This window comes from Panthera onca, chromosome C2 (assembly GCF_046562875.1).
Source record: "Panthera onca isolate mPanOnc1 chromosome C2, mPanOnc1 haplotype 2, whole genome shotgun sequence".
Taxonomy (NCBI): domain Eukaryota; kingdom Metazoa; phylum Chordata; class Mammalia; order Carnivora; family Felidae; genus Panthera; species Panthera onca.
In genome coordinates, this window is record NC_138347.1 from 144,326,568 (window position 1) to 144,352,791 (window position 26,224).

At 38.2% G+C, this 26,224-nt stretch overlaps 1 protein-coding gene across 1 annotated transcript in view; it reads left to right on the plus strand.

Annotated features, from left to right (window-relative positions):
• The window catches only part of CMC1 (C-X9-C motif containing 1), a 129,295-nt gene that overhangs the window by 44,436 nt on the left and 58,635 nt on the right, over positions 1–26,224 (plus strand). Inside the window, exon 4 of the mRNA XM_081790152.1 lies at positions 23,455–23,544. Within this exon, the coding sequence (XP_081646278.1) occupies positions 23,455–23,544 (90 nt within the window). The remainder of the gene's footprint in view (positions 1–23,454; positions 23,545–26,224) is intronic.

Sequence of the window (26,224 nt, forward strand, 5' to 3'; positions counted from 1 at the left end):
TGACGGGACATATTTCGCTTAGCATTATGCTTTCTGGCTCCATGCCTGTTGTTCCAAAGGGCAAGATTTCATTCTTTTTTATGGCTGAATAAGATTCACACATCATATATACACACACGGGAATATTATATATGTGTGTGTGTGTGTGTGTGTGTGTGTGTGTGTGTGTGTGTGTATGTGTGTATGTTTATACACACACACCCCACATCATCTTCATCCTCTCGTCTATTGATGGACACTAGGCTGCTTCCATAATTTGGCTGTTGTAAATAATGCTGCTGTAAACACAGGGGTGCATGTATCCCTTGAATTAATGTTTTTGAATTTTTTAGCTAACTACCCAATATGATTGTTGGATCATAGGGTAGTTCTGTTTTTAACTTTTTGAGGAAACTCCATACTGTTTCCCACAGTGGCCACACTAGTTTGCATTCCCCGGCGTTCCTTTTTGTCCGCGTCTTCACCAACACTTGTGGTTTCTTGTGTTTTTGATTTTAGCCATTCTGACAGCATGAGGTGGTATCTCATTGTAGTTTTGATTTGCATCTCCCTGATGATGAATGACGTTGGGCATCTTTTCATATGTCTGTTGGCCATCTGGATGTCTTCTTTGGAAAAATGTTCCTTGTCCCTTTTTTAAATTGGAATATTTGTTTTTTGGGTGTTGAGTTGTATCAGTTCCTTACATATTTTGGATACTAACTCTTTATCAAATATGTCTTTTGCAGATATCTTCTCCCATTCTGTAGGTTGCCTTCACTGGTTTATGTTAGATTTTTCAAAATCTTCACACAGGTTTGATCTTCATTGGGCAACAGCCTTTAACTAACTTCGTAGGGTCCACTTTTCTCTAGAAACTCAGAACCCAGCAGTGAAATGCAGGCTACATACTTATATGTAGTTTTATTTAAATTTTCCTTATTGTTAACATAGAGGTAATAAAGTCACGCTTTGTAAGTCTCTCAGCCGTACTTTGTTAGGTTCATTATTTTCTCTTACTATTTGAATGCAGAGAGAAAAAGCTGGAGGGGGTCCACAACACCCAAGAAAAGTGGCTGAGGAGGTTAAATTTTTAAAAACTACTAGTGTGTGGGTTGCGCTCCCAGATGTTCAGATTTAATTTGCTAAGCCTCTGACATTTTAAAATAGTCCATAGGCAGTTCTAATATGCAAACAGAGTAGAGGAGAAATCGCTGTTCTGAACTCTTCCACTTTATTGACTTAGTCTTTAGCTTTGTTTTCTTATCAGTCTGATCTTCGTATTTCCAGACGAAATTATCCCTACCTCTTTAGCCGTGAATGGTACCTCGATGGCGTGGTAATGGTGGTTAGTTTACGGCAGGCCATACACTGTCATCTTTGGGGTTATCTTTTCCACCAGTCAGAACTTATTTCTGTTTTTATTCAACAAAATTCTAGACATTAACCTCCTCTCATAACAAGTTTTAAAAGGGCCTGGTAATGGAAAGTCAAGCCTAGGGCTGTGCTAAAGAACACCCAGTTATTTCTTTGCTGTTCCCAGATTCCAGATACATTTTCCCACATGCCTGTATTCCCAGATCACAAACTCCAGAAACCTGGGCCTAATAATTTTGCTTATTTTCTCTAATAACTATAAGGGCTTCCTTTCTTTTTTTGTTGTTTTTCTTGTATGGTTCCCTCTTTTAGGGGGTAGGGAGTTTCCCTTCCCTTGTCCGTTAGTGTGGATTCATTCTCTACTTGTGCATGATGGAGCGATAGCAGCAGAGAGAAGTTTGCTTAATCGTGTGTGTGCCACTTTATTGGTGTTTTCCAGAAATCTAATAAGAGGAGGAAGATGGGACAGTTGTAGGGCTCAGGGAGTAGAAAGTGGGGTCAGGAATTTCATGATATTCCATGAGTAGAATATGAAGGCATATCTTGGGAGGATGTCGTCAGGGCAGCTCTTAGAGTATTTGGATTGCAGGGGTTCTTTTAGTGGTTCCTATGGGGATGTAGGTAGATTAACTTTAGGAAATTCTTACTTTTTAAGTGAGACACCTAAACAGATTTAAAGAATCTTTTCTGAGAACACTGTGATTCATAAGTAAAAGGTGATGTAGTTGATTAGAAAATTTCTGATTTGATTATGGCTTCTGTATCTGGACAGTATCCTCTTAGACATAAATTACATTGGTATTTCAGAGCTAAAAATATGTTTAACTTTTACATTTTATGTATTTCTTTTTTTTTTTTTTTTAGTTTATTTACTTTGAGAGAGACAGAGCCTGAGTGGGGGAGGGGCAGAGAGTGAGGGAGAGAGAATCTCAAGCAGGGTCAGTGCTGCCAGTGCAGAGCCTGGCACAGGCTCAAACCCACCAAACTGCAAGCTCATGACCTGAGCCAAAACCAAGAGTCAGATGCTTAACCGACTGAGCCACCCAGGGTCCCCTCACTTGTAAATTCTGTATATTTCTAAACTCAGAGTATACTTGTGATGAGAGTTGTACATCATGAATCAGGAAATGTTTTGTAAACGAGTTCAAGGAATTTGAATTTTATCCTGAGAACCGTGGGAAGATACTCCAAATTTTTAGGCAAGTAGAACATGCTTTCATTTTTTGTTTACCTGACTTTTCATTAGATCCAGGTTATATGTTCTCAGCAGAATACTGTAGAAGTGGTATCGTGTCTTTCTCGTGGTATCACATCTGGAGGTATATGACATCTTTCTGTCTCTCATGGATTATACTAAGTTTGATCAGTCAGGGGCTTGTCCCATTGCTTTCCTTTGTTTTTCCTCTCTTGTAATTAATAAGTAATTTGTGGAGAGTACAATCTAATTTAAGACTATGCAGATGTCCATTCCTCATGGAAGTGTCCCTTTTGATATAGTATCCATTGATGATTTTTGCTTGTTTCAGTCTTTCCTTAATGGTTGCAGAATGGTGATTTTCTGCCTCCAGCATTTTCTCCACATTGTTTGATCAGTAGGTTGTTGCTCTTTTGTTGTAAGCAAGAGACCACTTTGTTTCTTGTTCATTTATTTATAGATTCATTATAGGTGTGGACTCATGAGTTCCTATTTTTCCAGGGGTTTATAATTTGTTACTGTATGTAATTATTGTGGTGCTTACATTTTCCCAGATTTGGCCAGTGAGAGAGTTCCTTTAAACTAGCTTCTGGGCCCTTGTGATATGTTCCTATCCTGTTTTTGAGCATTTTCTCTTTTTCTCACACAAAGTATTTCTGGTTCATCTCTTACCTATTCTGGCCCATCCATAGAATTAGTCATTTCTTTGACAAACCCTGGTTCCTTTGTTTGGTCATGACATCAGAGAACAAGGTCTGGGTACCATTGGATGTTTTACATGCAAATGATTTGTTAATGGAGTGCTGTTAGAAAAAAACCTGTAAGGGAACAAGGACACAGGACAGGGAAGGAGAGGAAGCTCAGCAAGGATGTGGTTTCAGGGAAGGCCTGTCGCAACCTGATGGGTTCTGGTGCACCACAAAGCACAGGGCCTGTCCCACTTTGGAGGCCAGGGTGGTGGGCTTTTGTGCCATGTGGCAGTACTTGCTCATGGCAGGAGACTGGGAGAGGGGCCACAGGAAGGAGAGCTGCCATGCCCGAGGGCCGTCCTGAGAAGGTTGCAGGTGTGAAGGCTTCAACATTCTCTGTCCTAAAAATCATTTATCTGAAGCCACTAGGAACCTTTGTTCAGGTAGTGAGAGTTCAGATAGTGGTAGGTCAGGTAGGAAGGGGTACTTGCACACATATGTAAATACACACATGTGTGCTCTGAGTCCAGGTGTGAAGTATCATGGGGTTGTGGTAATGACATTGACCTAAGCTATACCTAACATACGCCAAATTGTGCTTTGTGTTTTTCCCTCCAGGCCATTTGACATGCTGTTCCTTCTTTTTAGAATCTTCCCTCTCTTACATCCCCAAATCTGTCTAGTTCTTGTTCATTTTTCACACGTCACTTTATTTATTAAACAAAATTTTTTTTAAGTTGTACTTACTTTGAGAGGGAGAGAAAGTGCATGAGCACGCAGGAATGGGGGAGTGACAGAAAGAGGAGGAGGAGGAGAATCCCAGGCAGGCTCTGCACAGTCAGTGTGGAACTCGATGTGAGGCTGAAACTTAGGAACTCTGAGATCATGACCTGAGCCAAAATCAAGAGTTGGCCGCTTAACCAACTGAGCCACCCAGGCGCCCCCACACCTTATTGTAGAATCATTTGCATGATTCCACCGTCTTTCAAGAAACAATTTTAAAAATATTTGAAATTTCTGAAAACTACCAAACTATCAAATAATCTGGGTATAGAGTTTCCATTCTAGATCCAGAGATTTTTCCTTGAGAAGTAAAGTGAAACCTGCAGGTATGATTTGTCTGTATGTATCAAATAATTTGAGAGATGAAGAAAAATGTCAGGTGGAGAATGAAAGTATTTAACTGTAGTAAACAGTAAATGTTTTTCATATGATTTCACGTCTTTACGTTTACTGGAGACTACATGATTAGAAAAGATAAACTAGTTAATTACATCTAGACAGCGAGAGATTGCCCACCAATCCTGGGAGAAGCACCCAGTTGAATTTGGGAATGAGTAAGGATGCCTTCTTGTTTTAGACTTTGTCATTAACCTCAGGCCCTATTCTAAGTGGCATAATCTCAGGTTTGAGGATGCTGGGGTAAGGAGAGAAGGGTTTCTCAGATAACTGCTAAAGCTTCTTAAGCCTCAAACCTGTAGGATTGTAAATACTTGGCAGTTGGTCTCAAGGGGTTCTTTCACCACAGGAGAATAACTTCCAAGTTTATGTTCCCAGTGACTGGATTAGTATCCTTATTGTAGAATCCTCTAAGTTTATGGACGTCAAAAAAATGCAAGAAATATTACCTTCTGCTTGATATAAGTGGATCAATCCGTGCCAAATAAGAACATTGATTCCCAAATTAACCTTCTCCCCCCACCAGCCCTGATTATATTTTAGCATTTTTATTTATATTTCCAAGATTTTATTTACATTCAATACTACACATAGGATAGTATTGGTTTCAGGAGTAGAATGTAGTGATTTATCACTTACATCCAACACCCAGTGCTCACCACAAGTGCCTTCCTTAATGCCCAGCCCCCATCTAGCCCACCTCTCACCCACCTCCCCTCCAGTAGCTCTGTTTGTTCTCTGTAGTTGAGAGTCTCTTATGGTTTGCCTCCCACTACTTATCTTATTTTACTTTTCCTTCCCTTCCCTTATGTTCACCTGTTCTTATTTTAATATTTTTAGGTAGAGATTGACGGAAAAACAATTTAAGAACATGGTATTTAATATCCTGCATTGTGTTTTTGCTGAGAAACTTAGATTTTTTTTACGGATCAAAGGATATGTTAATTAAGCATGTTGAAATGTAGAGTTTCGAATGTTTATGTTGGCTGCAGCATGAGGAACCTAGCCTGTTTTACTTATCTCTGTGTATACAGTCCCTAGCATGGTGACTGATGCCTAGTAGGTGCCTAATAAATATTTGTTAACAGAATGAATATTATCAGATATTGAAACTCTCATAATCATGTGTCATTTTTTAAAATTTTTTTTTTTCAACGTTTTTTATTTATTTTTGGGACAGAGAGAGACAGAGCATGAACGGGGGAGGGGCAGAGAGAGAGGGAGACACAGAATCGGAAACAGGCTCCAGGCTCCGAGCCATCAGCCCAGAGCCTGACGCGGGGCTCGAACTCACGGACCGCGAGATCGTGACCTGGCTGAAGTCGGACGCTTAACCGACTGCGCCACCCAGGCGCCCCCATGTGTCATTTTTTAAACAGTTTACATGTTTACCATGTGCCAGCCATTAGAGGGAATTATAGAGATGAGTTAGACATGGGCTTGAACCCCATCAAATTTAAGTTTCATGCAGCTTTCTTGCTCTAGCTACATATTGGAATCATTTGTGGAGCTTTTAAAAATACCAATGCCTGGGTTTATCCCGGCATTTCTGATTTAACTGGTCTGGGTGGTACCCAGGCATCAGAATTTTTAAAGCACTCTCAGGTGATTTGTTAGATGCAGCTAAAATTGAGAACTTCTGGTACCAAAATCTGTCTTAAATCTGTTCGGCCTAGTATAACGGCATACATAGCACAGACTGAGCGACTTAAACAACAGAAATTTATTTTAACACAGTTCCGGAGGCTGGGAAGTCCGAGCTCAAGGTGCTGGCCGATTTGCTTGCTGGTTCTTCTTCCTACAAGGCCACCTGTCGGATTAGGGCCTTGCGCATATGATCTCTTTGGACACTTAATTGCCTCTTGAAATACAGTCACATTAGGGTTTAGAGCTTCAGTATGATTGGGGTGGGGAAAGTGGGACAGAATTCAGTCCATGGCGACCACCAATCTGTCGGGAGAAGAAGGTTGCACAGATGCTGTGACGTTGTATGTTAGATCCGGATGTGATGAGAGCCAGAGCATTGGTGCATACAAAATCTTGGGCTTACGGAAGGAGAGAGCACTTTCAGGTGCTGGGGTCAGGCAGAACTTTGGGAGGGAATAAGTACTGAGTTTGGTTTTAAATCGGAAGACCTTGGTAAGAAAATCAGAGGTAGAAGATGGAAAATAAAGGCAGAAGACTGAGCTGGAGTTTGATTTGCTGCGTAATGTTGCAAGATGGCTTTGAGCTTTCTGAGCCTCTGCTCAGAAGTACCTTCTCCTGCCTGTGGTGACGTTTGTAAAACAACTCCTACCGCTCCTTCCTTCCTTCCTTTTGCAAATATTTATTGTGCCTCTTCTGGGCACCCTATACACATAAGCTGCTTTTTTTTAAGCAAGGAGGATAACGTAACCATCAGGATGGCAGAATGAAGATTTAAATTGTTGAAATTTTAAGTTGAAATTGTGGTGGCTGGTAAGGCTTGGAAATTGCCGGTAGCTGCTTGAAAAGGTGGGCAGAGTAGATTTGGATATGGAAATAAGCACTGGGAACGTGGCATGGACAACGGCATCTTTAAAGGTAGAACCTTGTGGGATAGCCGCAAGAGGAGTGGGAGCAGATCTTACCTTGGAAGCGTTCATCCTTTTCCTAGGATTATTGCCATTTTTCAGAATATTTTTGAGACTCCTTTAGGGTTTGCCTTCAGCCTGTACAGTCCGTTCACCTCAACATCCTCATTTAGGGGAAATTTATTGTTTAGAAGAGACCTGGTATTTCAGCCAAGGTTGTTGGCCAGAGGAAATCATCCTGGGAAATGCTCCTCCCCAAAAGAAGTTGTATTGTGGGACTCGTTTTCCCGTTAACGCACACTGGCTCTGAAGGCCACGCCAAGAAGTATGAGTGGCGTGGGCAAAATTTGAATCTTTGAAGTAAGCGAATAACCTGTGGATGTAAAACTAATCCCCCCACTCTGTTACAAAGTGGCACAGGGTTTTTGTTCCGTTTTGTTTTTGTAGAAATGCTATGAAGTATTATAAGATGAAAAAGAAATGGTGGAGTCGAGTGGCCAGAGGCACTGAGGAGCAGTCATAGATTTGAGGATAGTCTACCGTGTTCTAGATGTACATCAGAAAAATCAGTTAGGTGTGAATTGCTGAGAAAGCACAGGCATCCTGACATTTCTTCCTTTCTCAAATACCGACTCCTGTCTCCCACAACACCGCTGATTTTCTACTAGAAAATCAGGAAAAGATAGTCTTGAAGTTTTACTGAAGTTTTACCGTAAATGTGAAACCTTCTCATTCACGAAATTATGGCCACCGTGGACATTGCAGCATGCTGCTAAAATTGGCATGTCTTCCTGCATAAGTTGATTTCCTGCTTTGCTATACTTTTAATTGGTTGTCCCCTTTTGGCCTCGTCATGGGTTAAAGTAATGTGGGTGGAAGAGGAAGTTTTCACACCTAGCAATCTGCAGAATCTGAGGTCCAAGAAATAGGTGCTTTTGGGAAGTGGGCACATCTAGTGTGAACTAGGTGGTTATTAGCAGTGAAAGCTGATAGGACAAAGTAGTTCAAATGAAGCATACTATTGTGAGGGATAGGTGGTATTTGACCCAGAAGCCAGACAGAAACAGGCACATCTCGTTGATGTGCTTTCCATGTTTTGTTTAAGGGTGAGCTTATAGGACATTAGATTGTTACCCATTGAGCTAATACATGATGTTTACTTTCTTTGAAGACATTTTTTTTTTCCCAGCCAACTGGCAAATGGCTCCGTGTGTGTGTGTGTGTGTGTGTGTGTGTGTGTGTGTGTGTTTCTCTTTTAAATAATTTTCTACATGGTAGGAATCAGAGGATCACCATTCCGTTTACCTTTACTTTTTGATTAGAAAATCTAAAGAGTGAATTTTTTATTTTTGCTTGTGCTTCTGAAGTTCCTGACACGCCCTTACTGCGTAAGGGTTGTTTCACCCCTTAACTTCAGAAACTCAGACAACCTTGTTTGTTGGAATCCCCTTAAGTAGGTCATCACCCCATGTGTGTGGTGCGTCGCGGAAGGGAATTCGGGACCTGGGCTACGTGATCTTGGCATTGCCAGTTTATCACACTTGGGCCGTTTCACCTCTGGGAGCCTCCACTCCTTTATCTGCAAACTGGAATAAAGCACTTCACCTGGGAGGGCTGTTAAGTAGGCTGCAGGGCATTGATCACCCTCACCTGGAGGTTTCGTAGCCGGAGGCAGGCGGGAATATTGTGGGGAAGGAAATCTATCCCATCACTGACTTCCTTTTCCGGTTTCGTTTTGTCCGTTCACGTTTGGCTTGGAGGAAAGAATGTGAAAGGAACACTGATCTTGGCTGTCTTAATTTTCCCTGAGTACCTCTGCCCCTCACCCCCCTTCCTCATTTTATTATAGCAAGAAGGTACCAACAAGCTGGCAAGACCATGGAAATCCGATCCCTATTTTTGGGCTGTGGAGGAGAACTGGAGTCCGCTGGTCTTCCTGGTGCGAAGCACTTCTTGGAAATGTAGCAGTTGAGAACTCTGGTCTTTGTGTAGTGTTCATGTTACTATCTGCCCTGGGGCACTTGGATTTGAAGCTCTTGGTAGCTAGTAAAGAAGAGGAATCTAAAGATAGAAACTGTTGCTAAAGAGAACACTGTTGCGTATTTACTGCAAGCATTTTTCTTGTTTTTCCTCCAGAGTAACAGTAGTGTGGAAAGGTCTTCAGGAGCAAATAAATAGAACTGGAAAGTTAAAAAAAAAAAAAAAAAAGTGGTATTATCTAAACAAGAATCAAATTAGTTAAATTAGAACATTTTCACTATTGAAAAGGCATACCTTGCCCTTCAGGTGTCACTTCTTTCCAGTCAAAGATTCTGTAATATTCTGATTTGCCTCACTGTTATCTTTGTGGATTCATAGCAAGTGTTGTTGTCAGTAGATTTCTAATCTACTACTGCCATACTGCAAGAACATGTGAGCCCCAAAGCAAAATCTGAGTTAACAAATTCAGCCAGTGAAAAAGGTGAAAATTGACTTTCAGGTGATGATAGAATGTTGAGAAGTTAGAGCTTTGGAAATTTTCCCTGGTGGTATTATCCTGATTCTTTATCTCAGTATAAATTCATATGACTATATATAGTAGCAAACTCTCAAAATTTGATTTTTTTTCAGACTCTTATACAAATGTATAACATATGCGTCACATTGACTTTGAGAGAATCGCTCTGTAATTTTATGAATAAAAAGTACCATCTTTACAGTGTTTGTGGTGTTGAAGATAGCTTTGTAATACGTATAAAACCATAATTAATATACTCAGTGGTTGATATGCTACCAGGTGGGAAAATCTTTAGCAGAATTTATAGATTTTTAAGCCTGTTATTTCTGATTTAACACCAGGACTTTGGAAAATCTAAATCAGTTCTCATGTGATTCTAGAATTGTTTTTTTGCCCTAGGAGGTTTTAGAGGAATGAGAGAAGTTTTTGAGAGGAATCAGGAGAAGTTTTTGCAAGCCATTTAAAAACCGTGTTTAAATAGGAATTATAACCTAGAATTCATTATATAGGTAAATTTCTATTATAATTTCTTATGGAAAAATGGTTTAATATTACACAGCTGTGTCTGTATTTAAGGAAGTGATTAAAAAATTGGTACTTTTGGGGGCGCCTGGGTGGCGCAGTCGGTTAAGCCTCCGACTTCAGCCAGGTCACGATCTCGCGGTCCGTGAGTTCGAGCCCCGCGTCAGGCTCTGGGCCGATGGCTCGGAGCCTGGAGCCTGTTTCCGATTCTGTGTCTCCCTCTCTCTCTGCCCCTCCCCCGTTCATGCTCTGTCTCTCTCTGTCCCAAAAATAAATAAAAAACGTTGAAAAAAAAAAAAAATTGGTACTTTTGTTATCTAAGACCACTGCAAAATTTATAGAGCGAAAGGTGGATTCATTAGGACACATTATTAATAAGTTGTATAGATTAAAGCTATGTAAGCGAAAGGAAGAGGTAACATTTCAAAATTGATTTTATAAAATAGGTCAGTATATCACAATATTTCTTCTACTCCATTCAGTAATTATCGTGTTAATCACTGATGCCTCATATGATGTATGCTGCAGACCAGGAGGAAAGAAGTATGTGGAGATAGCCCCCAGTTTTATTATTTCCCTTCAAGGAGAGATCAGCTTTCCACTCCGCAGGATGTCTCACAGGCATCTGAAATTCACCATGTCCACAGCTGAATTCCTCTCCCCCCTGGTGTTTCCTTTTGTGTTCCCTGTGTCAGTGAGTGGTCACAGTGATTTCACCAGGAGCCAGAAAACTGGGAACCTTCTTTGAATCCTCTTTATTTAGTCCCTATAAGCCCTGGGCATCTTGTAGGATCTCCCTTGCAACTGTCCTTTTTCGCTCCATCCATACTTACAGTGCCTTTTAGAAGCTCACTGTTCTTTTTCTCATCTTAAACAGTAGCTCTGGCAAAGCTAAGGAGAAAGAGAAGGCTTAAATAGGCCAGATTTCAGCAAAGCATGATCTGGGCAAAATCTGGTAAGGCCTGTAAACTATGAGTGGTTAGTAACATTTTCAAAGGGTCGTTTAAAAAAAAAAAAAAAAAAAAAAAAAAGGAACATAGGTGGTAAAGATGGTCTGTAGCCTGCAAAGCTTGAAGTATTCACGGTCTGGTCCTTGACTAGAAATAGTTTGTTGAGCTCTGGCGTAAGCAGTGAAAACTGGGAAACAAGTATAGGTATGGGAAAGAGGGAAAATATCATGTGAATATCTTCCTATCATTATTTTGAGTATTTAGATGAAATGGATAGTTTCCTTGAGAAATAGAAATTTATTAAAACTGCAACTGACTTAAAAATAAATAAAAAGCTCTTAGAAAATGGAATCAGTCGTTAAAGCTCTCTTTGTGTCTGTCTCCCACGTACTCCAAGACCTAGGCCCTAATAGCTGGTGTACCACCAGAGACCATAGGGCTATTGTGTGTATGTTCACATACACACATACATATGTATATGGCCAGATACTGGCTCATGTAACTGGGGGGGGGGGGGGGCCTAGTTGGGCAAGTCTGAAATGCGTAGGGCAGACCAGGCTATCAGAACAGCATTGGAACTCTTGGTTGTGAGCTGAAGCTATAGTTCCCAGATGGAATTCTGTTCTTAAGGCTTTTCAACTGGTTGTATCAGGCCCACCCACATTATCTAGGATAATCTCCTTTGCTTAAAGTCAACTGATTATAGACTTTAATCACATCTGCAAAGTACCTTTACAGCAATACCTGCTGCAAAGGAGACTGTAGCCTTGCCAAGTGGAATCATAAAACTGACTGTCACAGGTGGTTTCTATCAGACTTTAAAGAAACTGATAATGGGGTGCCTGGGTGGCTCAGTCGGTTAAGTCTCTGGCTCTTGATTTCTTTGGCTCAGGTCATGATCTCATGGGTCATGAGATTGAGCCCCACGTTGTGTGGGACTCTGCTCTGACAGCAGGGAGCCTGCTTGGAACTCTCTCCCTTTCTCTCTGCCATCCCCTGCTTGTGCTTGCTTGCTCTCAAAAGAAAGAAAGAACGAACGAATTGATAATAGTCTTTATTTTATACGGTGTTCCAGAGAATATGAAGGAAAGGAAAGGTCCCTAGTTTATTGTTTAAGTAATGTAACTGAGATACCAGAGCAATACAGAGGAAAATCATAGGCAAATCTCAACATGAAGATGACTGTAAAAATTCTAAATAAAATTTGAACATCCAAGACAGATGTGCTGTTAATTTCTGCTTACCATTTTTCCAAAGGACAGAGCCAGAAAAGAAGAGCTGCAGAGCTGTCCCTGTGATTGTGTACATAGAAATTGGAAGAGACAGTTGACAATTTATTAGAACTAATGAGAGTTAAGTAAGACTGTGTTGGGTTGTAAGAACAATATAAAAAATTCAGGTGAACCTATATAATAGCAGTAAATAATTACATGTTGCTTATGAAAAGGTTACCTTTACCAGTATAAGTAAATCTAATAAAAGAACAGTGTCTTTAAGGAGAGAATTATAAAACTTTTTGTCTACTTAATTTCTGATAGATGTGTGTTAAAATCATACAAAGTTGTGATAGTTGTGTGTTAAAATCATTATGAGAACAGATTTTTAAAAATGTTTTACAGCTAATCTATTCTAAATTGAAGTAAAATGTACAGTAAAATTTATAGATTGTGAGTTTTGTTAAATGTATACAACCCAATCAGGACATCCACAAAAGAATATCCTTCTCAACTCCCATAGATAACCAGTGTTTTGTTTATCACCATAGATTTTTTTTCATGTTCTTGAATCATGTGGTAGGTACTTTTGCACCTGGCTTCTTGTTCTCAACAGAGTTTTTGAGATTCACCCACATTGAGTATATCAGTAGTTAATTCTTTTGCATTGCTAAATAATATTCAATTGGGCATTTAGGTCGTTTCCAATTTGGGGCTATTAGGAATGCTTCCATAAACAGACTTGCACAAGTCATTTTCTGGAAACATGTTGTCATTTGGGTTGGGTGAATGAATACCTAAGAGTGGAAAGTAGGAAAGTAGGTTAGGTGTATATTTCACTATAACTTAAGCAGTTTTCCAAAGAATTTATCTTTTCACACTCTTACCAGCAATATATGAAAGTTCCAGTTGCTCCACATTCTAATATTTGGTGTTGTGTTTTTAATTTTAGTCATCCTCGTGGGTATGAAATAGTATCATGGGGTTCATTTGTATTTTCTCCATGACTAATGATTTTAAACAAACACCTGTTCATTTACTTATTTACAGCTTGTCTATATTGTTTTCAAAGAGTCCATTCAAACCTTTTGTCCCTTTTGTACTGGGTGGTTTGTATTTTTGTAATTGATATGTAGGAGTTATTTATATATGCTAAATTCAAGTCCTTGTCAAATCTCTCTCTATAGATCTGTGTCTCTGTCTGTCTATATACTGTGAACATTTTCTTCTGGTTTGTGGCTTGTCTTTTAATTTTCTTCACGGTGTTTTTTTTGATGAACAGCAGATTTTATATTTGATGAAATCAAATTTATCCTTTTTCCCTTTGTGTCTTTAAAATATTTTTGTCTACTCCGAGGAGTTGAAGTTTTTTGTTTTTGAGTTTTTGTTTGGTTGGTTGGCTTAATAGTTTTAGTTTTTATATTTAGGTTTGTGATCTGTGGCAAATTAACTTTTTTGGGTATTGTGAAGTAGGAGGTCAGATGGTTCAGACTGATCCTCTCCCCTCAGTGTTTATCTAGGTGTCTTTATCACCATTTGTTGAAAATGCTTTTATTTTTTCATTAAGTAGCCTTGGTGAATTTGTCAAAATAAAGTGACTGTATAAATGTGGAAGCATTTCTGGACTCTATTACATTAATCTATTTGTTTATCCAAATTCTCTCCAGTACTACACCACTTTGATTGCCCTAGCTTTGTAGTAAGACTTGAAATCAGGGACTGGAAGTCATCCAAATTTGTTCTTCTGTTTTAATATTGTTTTGGTTATTCTCACTCCTTTTGTCTTCTACATTTTTAAGCTTTTTTAAAAATTATAACTTTAGGGGTGCCTGGGTGCTTCAGTCAGTTGAGCATCCAACTTGGGCTCAGGGCATAATCTCACTGTTGGTGGGTTTAGGACCCACATCGGGCTCTGTGTTGACAGCTCAGAGCCTGGAGCCTGCTTGGGATTCTGTGTCTCCTTCTCTCTCTGCCCCTCCCCTGCTTGCACTCTGTCTCACTCTCTCAAAAATAAATGTAAAAAGAAAATTAAAAAAAATAAAATTATAATTTTATTTTGCAATAATTTATCAAGCTGTGAAACATGACATTTTTCATGTAGTTTTTCTCCAGCTTTTCCTAATGCTATTTTCTCTCATAACCATGGTACAGGTCTTCAGTGAGTATGATACTGCCTTCAGAAGAGCAAAAATTGGTATTGGAGGGAGAAAATAATCTTGTTTTAATGTACTGTTATGCATGCAGTGTTCCTCTGGTATTAACATTTCATGGGGAGCATTAGTGATAAGGAAGGTCTAAAAAGGGCTCTTAGAATGAAAAAGTTGGGACACACAGCTATAATTAATTGTGCCTAAGAAAACCAGGAATTGACATTAGTATGCTAACTCAGGTACATGTCTTAGTTGAGCTATACCAAATTTTACATGTGTGTGTGTGTAGTTCTATGACATTTTATTACATATGAAGACAAAAGCAACCATGATCGCAATCAGCATACAGAACTGTTCTGTCACCACAAAGGAAACCCCTCATGTTTCCTTCTAATAGTCACACTGCCTCCTCCACTCGTTCCTGGCAACCAATGATCTGTTTTCCATCACTCTAATTTGTCAATTTAAGTGGAATCATGTAATACGTAGCTCTTTGAGGTGGTCTTTTTTTCATTCAACATAATACCCTTGAGATCCATTCAAATTGCTGCTGCTGTTGTATGTTAGTAGTTCTTTGTTTTATTGCTGAGTAATATTCCATTATGTTGATGAACTGGTATTCATTCACCCATTGAAGGACTTTTGGGTTAATTCCAAGTTTTGGCTATTACAAGTAAAGCCTCAGTGAACATGTGTATACAGGTTTTTGTGTGAACATCTTTTCATTTCTCTGGGCTAAATCCTGAGGGGTGTGCTGGGTCATATGGTAAATACATGTTTAACTTTATAAGAAACTACCTGATTATCTTTCAGAATGGCTGTGCAATTTAATGTTCCCACAGCAATGTATGAGAGATCCGGTTACTCTGCATCCTTGTTAGCACTTGGTATTATTATTATTATTATTATTATTATTATTATCATTTTAGCCATCTTAATAGGTCTTTAGTGATAACTTTTGTAACCTTAATTTGGATTTCCATAATGACTAATGATGTTGAGCATCTCTTCATATGCTTATTTGCCATACTTATATCTCCTATCTAGTGGTTGTTCAAGTCTTTTGCCCATTTCTAAATGGATTGTTTTCTTACTGTTGGAGTTTGCAGAAATCTTTATATATTTTGAATACAAGTCCTTTTTTAGATATGAGATTTGCAAATAATTTTTCCCATATGTGGCTTGTTTTTATCCTTCTAAAAGCAGTGTTTGTGGAGTGAAAGTTTTTAATTTGGATGAAGTAGAATTTATTCTTTTTCTCTTCTCTGAATCATGAGTTTGTGTCATATATAACTCTTTGATTAACTCTGGGTCATGAAGATTTTCTTCTGTAGTTTCTTATAGAAGTTTTTTCCTTTAACTTTTTATTTTGAAACAATTACAGACTCACAGGAAGTTACAAAAAAAATACTGTATAGAGTCCTATGTGCCCTTCATGCTACTTCCCACAATGCCTCTTGTATAATGGTAGTATAATATCAAAAGCAGGAAATTGAAGCCGGTGCAATACTATTAACTGGACTATATACCTTTTCAATTTTCACCAGTTTTTATCTATATATGCAATGTGTGTATATAGTTCTATGCAATTTTATTCTATGTTCCTGTTCCTATAAAGAAAGCATTCAGTGTTTTACTATTAAGTGTGATGTTAGTTATAGGGTTTTTGTAGGCACTCTATTAGGTTCCTTTCTGTTCCTAGTTTATTGAAAGTTTTGTTTGTTTTTAATGAATGGTATTGAATTTATTAAATGTTTTTTCTGCTTCAGTTGACGTGATTCATACGTTTTTCTTCTTTTCGACTATTAATCACATTGATTGATTTTCAGATAGTGAACCAGCTTCACATCTTTGGAATAAACCCAACTTGATATGATGTATTTTTATTTTTCTATATTCCTGGATTTGATTTACTAATATTTTGTTGAGAACTTTGAGTCTGTATTCATGAGGACTATTGGTCTGTGTTTTATGTTTTTAATATTGCCTTTGCTTTTGATATCAGAGCAGTGCTGGTCTCATAAAATGTGCTAGGAAGAGACTAGAAATGGTGTTATTCTTTAAATATTTTGTAGACTTTGCCAACGAGGACATTTGGGCCAGCTTTCTTTTCTTTTTTCCCCTAAAAAAACCAAAAACCTGAAACTCTTCAGTAATGAAGGTATCATTTGTTTGCCTGTTGTCAATTTTACTGATTTCTGCTCCTATTTTTATTTATTTGCTTGTTTTAGGTTCTTTTTGATCTTTCTCTAGTTTTGTCAGCTAGAAATGTAGAGTGTTGGTTTGAGACTTTTTTTTTTTAAGTTTATTTATTTTGAGAATGAGAACATGAGCTGGGGAGGGGCAGAGAGAGAGAGAGAGAGGAGAGAGAGAGAGAGAGGGAGAGAGAGAGAATTCAAAGCAGGGTCCTTGCTGTCAGAGCAGAGCCCAAAACAGGGCTCCATCTCACAAACCGAACTGTGAGATCATGACCTGAGCTGAAATCAAGGGTCTGATGCTCAACTGACTGAGCCACCGACTGAGCCACCCAGGTGCCCCAAGAGACTTTCTTTTTTAATATGAGCATTTATTGCTATAGATTGCCTACAAGCACTGCTTTAGCTTTTAGTAAGTTTTGTTTTTATTTTCTTTCAGGTCATTGTATTATTCTACTCTCCTTGATACTTCTTCAACCTAGGAATTCTTTAGAAGAGTGGTGTTTAATTTCCAACTGTTAGGAAATTTTTCCTGCTACTTTCTGTTCTTGGTATCTAGTTGATTCCATTATGGTCAGAGAAAATACTTTCAATTTGTTGATATTCCACTTGATTTATCTATAATGGTTTTTAATTTTTTTTTTTTTTAGTGGTTGTAAAGATTATAGTGTATGTGTATAGTTTATCACAGTCTGTTAGCATGAACATTTTATCATGTAAGTGGAATATAGGTAATCTTGCTACCCCCAAAGTTTACTTTACCCTCTCCCCTTTACGGTATAGTCATTTTTTTTTTTTTTAATTTTTGTTTTATTTTATATTTGAAAGAGAGAGAGAGAGAGGGAGAGAGACAGAGCATGAGCAGGGGAGGGGCATAAAGATGGAAACGGAATCTGAAGTAGGCTCCAGGCTCCACGCTCTCAGCACAGAGCCTGATGCAGGGCTTGAACCCATGAACTGCGAGATCATGAGCATCCTAGTCTTGATTTTGGCTCAGGTCATGATCTCGTGGTTCCTGATATCAAGCCCTGTGTTGGGCTCCCCACTGACAGTAGGAAGCCTGCCTGGGATTCTGTCTTCCTCTCTGTCTCTGCCCCTCCCCCACTCGCACTCTCTCCTTCTCTCTCTCAAAATAAATAAACATTAAAAAAGAATATTTAAAACTCAAGGAAAGAATAGTTTCTGTTGCCTTTTCTTTGTTCCTGTTGTTCTGAGTTTCCTTTTGTTACCATATCCTTCCTGTCTGAATAACTTCCTTTAGCCATTGTTTGAGAATAGGTCTGCAGGCAAGAAATTACCTTAGCTTCTCTTCATCTCAGTTGTCTTTATTTCATCTTCAATCCTAAAAAAAAAATCCTTTGTCCTTTGAATCTTTGTTCTATTATATGTCTCTCCGATGCTTTGAAGATTTTTCTTTGCCTTTCATTTTCAGAAGTTTTATTATGATGTGTTTCTTTAGGTTTTTAACTGTTTTTCTTGAATTAATAGGTTTATGTCTTTTGCCTCATTTAAAAAAATTTTTTTTAATATTTATTTTTAAGAGAGACAGAGAGAGAGAGAGAGAGATGGAGCATGAGCAAGGGAGGGACAGAGAGAGAGGGAGGCAGAGAATCTGAACCAGGCTGCATGCTGTCAGCACAGGGCCCGATGTGGGGCCGGAACTCACAAACCTTGAGATCATGACTTAAGCCAAGGACAGATGCTTAATCTGCCATCAGGCACCCCTCTTTTGCCTCATTTGGAAAGGTTTCAGCCATTATTTTTTCAAGTATTTTGTTAGCTCTGCATTCTTTTTTGTTTTTTTCTCAGACTCTGGTAAAATAAGTGATAGACTTTTTTTTTTTAATTTCTTTTATTCTTTGACCTGCAGGTCCCTGAGCCTTATTTAGCTCATTTTTTAAAAAGCTTTATTTTATTTTGTCATCTCCATTGGAATTTTGTATATTAATCTTATATCTGGAAACCTTATTAGTTCTATAGCTTTTTTGTAGACTCTATTGGATTTTCTAGATAGATGATCTTTTATTTTTCTTACTCTATTAGACTGTCTAGAATGTCAAGTATAATGCTGAGTAGAAGTGGCAAGAGCAGACTTCTTTACTTTGTTCCATATCTTAGAGGGAAAACATCAGCAAGTGGGTTTTTTTCTGTAGATGTTATTTATCATGTTCAGGAAGTTTCCTTCTGTTGCTACTTTACTGAGATTTTATTAGGAATGGATGTTAGATTTTTGTCAGATGTATGTTATGTGTCTGTTGTGATAACCGTATGTTTTTCCTTTTTTAGCTTTTTAATCTGATGAATTAGGTTTATCAATTTTTGAATGTTAAGTCAGTCTTGCAGTCCTGGAATAGACTTCATTTAGTCATGAAGTATTATCCTTCTTTATACTATTGGATTTTAAATTGCCACTCTTTTTTTTTTTTTTTTTTTTTTTTTTTAAGATTTTTACATCTATGCTTATGATGGGATATTATAGATTTCTTTAATGTCTTTGCCTGGTTTTGGTATCCGGATAATGCTGGCCTCAGCAATTTTTTTTAAGAGTGTATGGAATTGGTATTATTTCTTTTTTAAATGTTTGGTCATATTCATGTGCAGCTATCTATGTCTGGAATTATTTTTTGGGAGAAGGCTTTTAACTACAGATTCAATTTCCTTTTTTTTTTTTTTTATGTTTATTTGTTTATTTATTGAAAGAGAGAGGGAGAGAGAAAGAGCAAGCCAGGGAGGGGCAGAGAGAGAGAGTGGGAGAGAAAAATCCAAGTGGGCTCTGCACTGTCAGCATAGTGAAAACGAAAGAAGGTTTTCCTTGCCTAAAAATTTGTAGCATCTTCCCATTGTTCTCAGGATAAAATTCAAACGCAGGGCTTGAACCCATGAACCGTGAGATCATGACCTGAGCTAAAACCAAGAGTCCGATGCTTAAGGAGCTGAGCCACCCAGACGGCCTGATTCATTTTTTTTAATAGATACAGGGCTGGAGTGGTTCTCTATCTATGTCTTCTTGAGTTAGCTTTGGTTGTTTGTGCTGTTAATTTTATTGGCTTACATTTAAAGATTATTTGAGCACATTATCATTTAAAAATCATTGTTTTAGAGTTTATTTCAAGAGAGAGAGCCTGCTCCTGTGCACATGCAAGTGGGGGAGGGGCCGAGAGACTGGGAGAGAGAGAATCCCAAGCGGGCTCCACAGTGTCAATGCAGAGCCTGACATGGGGCTCGATCCCACGGACCATGAGATCATGACCTGAGCCAAAATCGAGAGTCAGATGCTCAACCGACTGAGCCACCCAAGCGCCCCCAAAATGTGTGTCATTTTTAATGTTCGTGATAGCTCTCTTTTCTTGGCTAGTGTTTATCAATTTTAATAATCTTCTCAAAGCACCAGCTTTGGTTTCATTGCTCTTCTGTATCGTTTTGTTTATTTTCTATTTTATTTGTTTTGGCTTTGATCTTTATTATTTATTTTCTTTTGTTTGCTTTGTTTAGTTTGTTCTTTTTCTGGTTTCTCAAGGTGGAAGCTTAAGTCGTTGATTTAAGACCATTCTTCTTTTCCAATGTAGACTTGTAGTGCTACAGATTTTCCTCTCAGTACTGTTTTAACTGTCTCACACAAATTATGATATGTTTTCACTTTCATTTATTTCAAAATAGTTTATTTCCCTTTTCATTGCTTCTTAGCTGCATGGGTTATTTAAAAGTGTGTTATTTGTGGCTGGGGGGGTGGGGCGGCACCTGGGTGGCTCAGTCAGCTGAACCTCTGACTTTGGCTCAGGTTGTGACCTTGCAGTTAGTGAGTGTGAGTGCTGTGTAGGGCTCTGTGCTGACAGCTCAGAGCCTGGAGCCTGCTTTGGATTCTGTGTCTCCCTCTCTCTCCGTCCCCCACTCATGCTCTGTCTCTCTCTCTCTCTCTCTCTCTCAAAAATAAATAAACATTAAAAAATTTTTTTAAAGTGTGTTACTTGGTTTCCAAATATTTGGAGATTATTAAGACATCCTCCTGTTACTGATTTCTAACTTAATTACGTTGGTGTCGGGGAACATACTTTGTAGGACTTGAATTCTTTTAATTTATTGAGATATTTTTCATGGTCTAGACTATGGTTTATCTTGGTTAATATTCAGCTCTTATTAAGTGGAATATTCTATAAATGGGTCAAATTAATTGATGATATGGTTCAGATACTTTGTAGTTTTAACATGTAAATTTAAATTCATGTTTTATATTACATTTGTGCATCATGAGTTCATTTTTATTTTACCTGAGGATATTCTCTCTTACTTCTTGTGGCAGATTTTGTTTCACCAAGGTCACAACATTGGGCGCTTGGGTGGCTCAGTTGGTTAAGTGTCCAACTTCAGGTCATAATCTCTAATCTCGTGGTTTGTGGATTTGTGCCCTGCATTAGGCTCTGCACGGACAATGCAGAACCTGCTTGGAATTCTCTCTCTCTGCCCCCGTCCTGTGCTCGCTTGCGCTCCTTATCCTCTCTCTCTCTCTTTCTCTCTCTCTCAAAATAAACTTAAAACACAATTAAAAAAAAAAAGGTCACAACATTATCTTGCATTCCTCATGCTCTTCTGTAATGTGGCCTTGCAAGAAAGAATGGCGACCTAATTTCCCTGTGCTTGGGTATAGCCTGTCCTTGGCGACTCGATCAATGTAGTACCTACCGTAGAAATGATGCTTCATGGCTTCTGTGACAGGGTCAGAAAGGTTAAACCTACAGCTTTCACTTGGTTTTCCTGAAACACTTACTCTCTAGACAATTCCTTTTCACATTCCTACCTCTCCTGACCTACCTGTTACTGTGCCAAGCCAAACCGAATGGAGAGGCCTTGTGTAGGTGCTCTAGTTTACAGTCCTCACTGGGCCTGTTCGTCAGCCAGTTCAGCCCAGATGTCAAATACACAAGTGAAGAAAGAGGTCCTCTTCGAAGTAGGTCTTCCAGACTCCGCTTTTGCAGCTGTTGAAGTCAATACCAGTCATTTGACTCTTCCTAGATGAGGTCCCAGATACTGTGAGGCAGAGGGGAGTCAGTTCTGCTTTTCCTTTCCAAATTACTAACCTGTAGGATCTCTCTCTATAACAAAATGTTTGTTTTATACCACTATGTTTGATTGGTGGCTTATCAGACAACAATAGGGATCACTTCTTTTCAGTAGGGTATGCGAGAGGTAAATGTTTCAGTCCCTTCATACCTGAACTTCATTCTTAATTGGTTTTGGGATTCTTGGTTATAAAATAATGCACTCTCAGAACTTTGAGGTTACTTCTCCGTTGTCTTCATGCATCCATGGCTTGCCAGTGAAACATGATGTAAATCTGATGCTCATTCCACGGTGAGGGTAGTGTTTTCTCCCTCTTGAAGCTTTTAGGATTTTTGAGCTTCAGACATTTCAAAGTGCACGTAGGTAATCTCTGATCCATTTCTGAGGACTCACATCTGTTTATTTACCTCAGTATATTTACTTACTCTAAAATCTTTTTTTTTTCTTTTTTTACTCTCTTCTCAAGATTTGGATTCTTATTGATTCATTACAGTTGGTTTCTCCCTTTCACTGTGTTGTCCATCAAATTTAGGTGATCCTCGGCTGTTTTATTGTTGATTTTGTTTGCTTTTTGACATGCCCTTTTACACTGTCTGCAGATTCTCTATCAGTTCGTAGCTGCCTGCATCCAGAGATTGTTGGGAATCGCATAGTACCAGGGAAAGTGGAGGGGTTCCTGGTCTTCCTAGGTGTCGCTAGATACTGGGAAATTTTCTGACCCTTTGGGGATGGATACATGTATTTACTTCTTTTACCCATGGGTCTGGAGGCAGCAGAAGAGGTGATCCATTTGCTCCTACTGAGGTATTTCAACCGATTATGCTTTGGTTTTCTTCGGGGAAGTCTCTTGCTGCCCATGTTTGCTGCTTCGGTGCATGGAGCAGTACCTACTTTTGGCATCAGTTTTTTTCCCTCGGAAAAACCTGTGGGTATATGATTACCTCCTTTAATCCGATCTCATCTGCCTTTTGTCTTTCAAAGAGATTCCTGATCATTTTGATTTTTCTGACGATACCGGCCCAAGCTACATCGGGGTAGCTTTTTTTTTTTCAGGACTCTCTATGAATTTAAGACACTGGTAGGACCCTGGAGCAGGTGTTCTGTCTACCATTTTACTCTAATTGTGGTAGTTTTGTTTAAAATGCACAGAAATCTCACATGCTGTTTTTATGTGCACATGTAGTTCTACTTTTTCTTCTTCTGACGGTTCTTTCTTTCTTAGGCTACTCTTATTACCAGGTTGAGAATCTCTTCATCTTGGATCTCTTCATCTATCCTTGGATCTCACTATTGATAAAAATTCTCTTTTTGTGGGTTGTATTAAAAAGCAAAATTATACTGTTTTAGTTTATGACTTTAATTTTGACAAGATTGCGTGGAATATGTTATCAATTAAAGTGTTACAATATAGCTTGCAGAAATTTTTAGAAAGACACTGTCTATGTCCCACATTTTTTTCTGTTGTGTATAAGAAATATTTAGAATGATTTTTAGTGACGAAAATAGCCACAATTTTATGAGATTTTAAGAGTCAGTTTTTAGTATGTTTGTATAGGCTTTTATTTTTTTTTTTTTTTTTTTTTTTTTTTTTTTTTTTTTTTTATTTATTTTTGGGACAGAGAGAGACAGAGCATGAACGGGGGAGGGGCAGAGAGAGAGGGAGACACAGAATCGGAAACAGGCTCCAGGCTCCGAGCCATCAGCCCAGAGCCTGACGCGGGGCTCGAACTCACAGACCGCGAGATCGTGACCTGGTTGAAGTCGGACGCTTAACCGACTGCGCCACCCAGGCGCCCCTAGGCTTTTATTTTGAATAAACCAGAGTGTTTATTTCTTCCCTAAACTGGTGATTTAATTGAAACTTCACTATATTAAAGATCTTTTTTTTTTTTTTTTCCAGAGCAGCATCTCAGACATGTCGAAAAGGATGTTTTGATCCCTAAAATAATGAGAGAGAAAGCCCGAGAGAGATGTTCTGAACAAGTTCAAGGTAAGATTCAAATATTCATATAAAGATCAAATACATTTTTTATAATATGATCTGAATTTAATCCTTAGCCTTAGAGTCAAATAGTCAATGAATTAATATGTATGAATTGTTTCTCACCCTTTCACTGAGATACCAATATTTCAGCTTTCAGAACTTCCAGACGGTGTTCAATTCATTTACAATTTAAAAATATTCTCCCAAATTACTAAGAAAAAATATTTTTTCCCAGAAGTACAGTTGTATGTAGAGAAAGACTTGGTATGAGTATTTTAGAGAAACAAGTTATTCTGGTGATTTTGATAGGGAAAGAAGAAACATCAAATGTAACATGTACCTGTTTTTTCTTCATCAACATATTCACACAGACATATATATTCTAAGATGATTTTCTTTGAGGTCATTGTCTATTATTGAATTGTTAATGGAATCCCAATAGTACTTACAATGAGGCCGGGTTTTTTTTGTTTTTGTTTTTATTTTTTCTTCTCTGTATTTTACATCTCTGAGTGAAAGATATTTCTGTAAATGCATGCACAAGGCACCCACACGCACATATTTTGTTTGGAAAATGTTTCTTAACGTGAATTATTCCTGTATTCTATAAATCTAGAGCTAATTGTTGATTAATATATAACATTTAGTGAAAAAATGTAAACGGAGCAGCAGAAGGTGAAAAATGAGACCACAAATGGTGGGTAATTAGAAAAGCAGACGCAGTATTACTGCAGAAATGCCCTTTTAAGAAATTCTACCTCATGGAATGGCCATCTAAAAGAAGTAGCAAAGTTCTGCTGATGCAGACTGTTTTTCTGGCTGCGGGGCCACTTTTCCCTGTAGTCTCTTCCTCCTTGAGGGACCTCAGTGATTCTTTGTGAGGACGATGGGCTGCAGTTCCATAGCAAGTTTCTCGACAGGAGAGTCAGGCTCTGTCAACTGTGTTTCGGGACTGTGTCAACAACGTTTGGATGCTGGGAACACTTCTGTCCCTTTGATGCTCTTCTTTGAGAATGACCTTTGGAATTGATGGGAGCAGTGAAAGAGTAATTTCTCAGAGCGGACCTTGTGTGATGATCATTTCTGTTTCTTAAATGACTTCCCATGACCGATTCCAGTTTGAGAGCCATTCATAAATTAGATTTAAATTAAATCCGTCCATAAATAAGTATATTATCAATAAGTTGATAGTATCATTCTGCGATACTAGCTTTGCTTTCACCATGAATTAGTTGTTTAATCAGAGCACCTCCCTTCCACACCCACACCCCCAGGTGTCAGGAGAAATTAACCCATTGCCACCTGCAGACAGGGTTTGGTGCCACGCTGGCATTGGCAGGTGTCATGCTGATCATCTCAAGAGGTAATCCTCCACTTGCCTCAGAACTTAAAAAATAACTAACTAAATATCCTGACTCAGGTGAGGGAGGAAAAAAATTAACAACGTGTAATGAAGTTACAGGGTTAACTTGTCACTACTAGGAAAATTTACTCATTACTGATAATTGGTCCAAAGTGATGAATATGAGCTATATTTATGGTGTTTTTAACACATTACTCTGATATCTAGAATGAAATAAACCTAGCTAATTCAATTATAGATTGAGGTTTTACTCACATGGTTCAGATGAAAATGCAGAATAATTAGAGTTTGGGTTTCAGAACTGCCTTTGCTTACTCTTAGTTAATGTAACTGTGTGTTTGGTTTTTGAAATGAAAGAAAGAGAGTATAACTTTAAAATATTTATTAGTTTGTGTTGCACAACTACTATCATAATGGTACAGAAAAATTTTTACTCTTCACTTTTTAAATATTTAGATTCTAGTTTACAGATATGGTAAAATTGGTTTCAGGTGTAGAATTTAGTGATTCATCACTTCTTTATCAAAAGTTAAGTTTTTCAGGCATTGCCTCGGTTAAGCTTTTGTTTTTTTTAAATATGCTTAAAATCTTCAGAAGACTGAAAGCATCTTAAAATTTGAGATCTGCTTGGGTTACTTCAATGCATTTGTCTCTATGAGAACATGTTTTAACTATTGGTTTTTGAATATTTGAATATTTTATAGATAATTGTATATTGATTTTTTTTTTTTTTTTAGGCCGTGTGATCCAAAACAGAGTTAGAGAATCTAAAACTCATTATTTTATAAACAATAATCTTCAGTATTCTTCCTGCCTAACCATGTGATTTAGTAAAGAACATACAGTGGTATCATATGCTTAAGTAGTAGCAGAACAGCTGCATTTGAACTGAACAATAAGATGTAATTTAGAATCAGGACACTTCCCTTGTAGTTTATTTACTGTTTACGGCCTTTGCTTTATTAAATACTTATAGGATTTTATATAAAAGCATTATGTGTGCTAATTGTATAGTTCTTGGATAAAAATATAGGAATTTTAATAAGTGATCTGACTTTCTGCTAAGTGCCTGAAACCTGATTATGTAGGAAAGCTTTTCTGTTTGATTTTTTTGCATGTCATTTCAACCCAGCTGATCATAAGAATTGGGTCAGACTGCCAGCAACTTAGGTTTGTGAAGGGAATGGAACAGCTTTTCCAGGGACAAAGAGAAATGAAATCACTTTCAATGAAAGAAAGATGCCTCATTATAGTCACCAACAGCAGTTATTGACAGCTACACTTCCTATTAACAAGGAGCATTTAACTAAGAGTTTGGCTGTT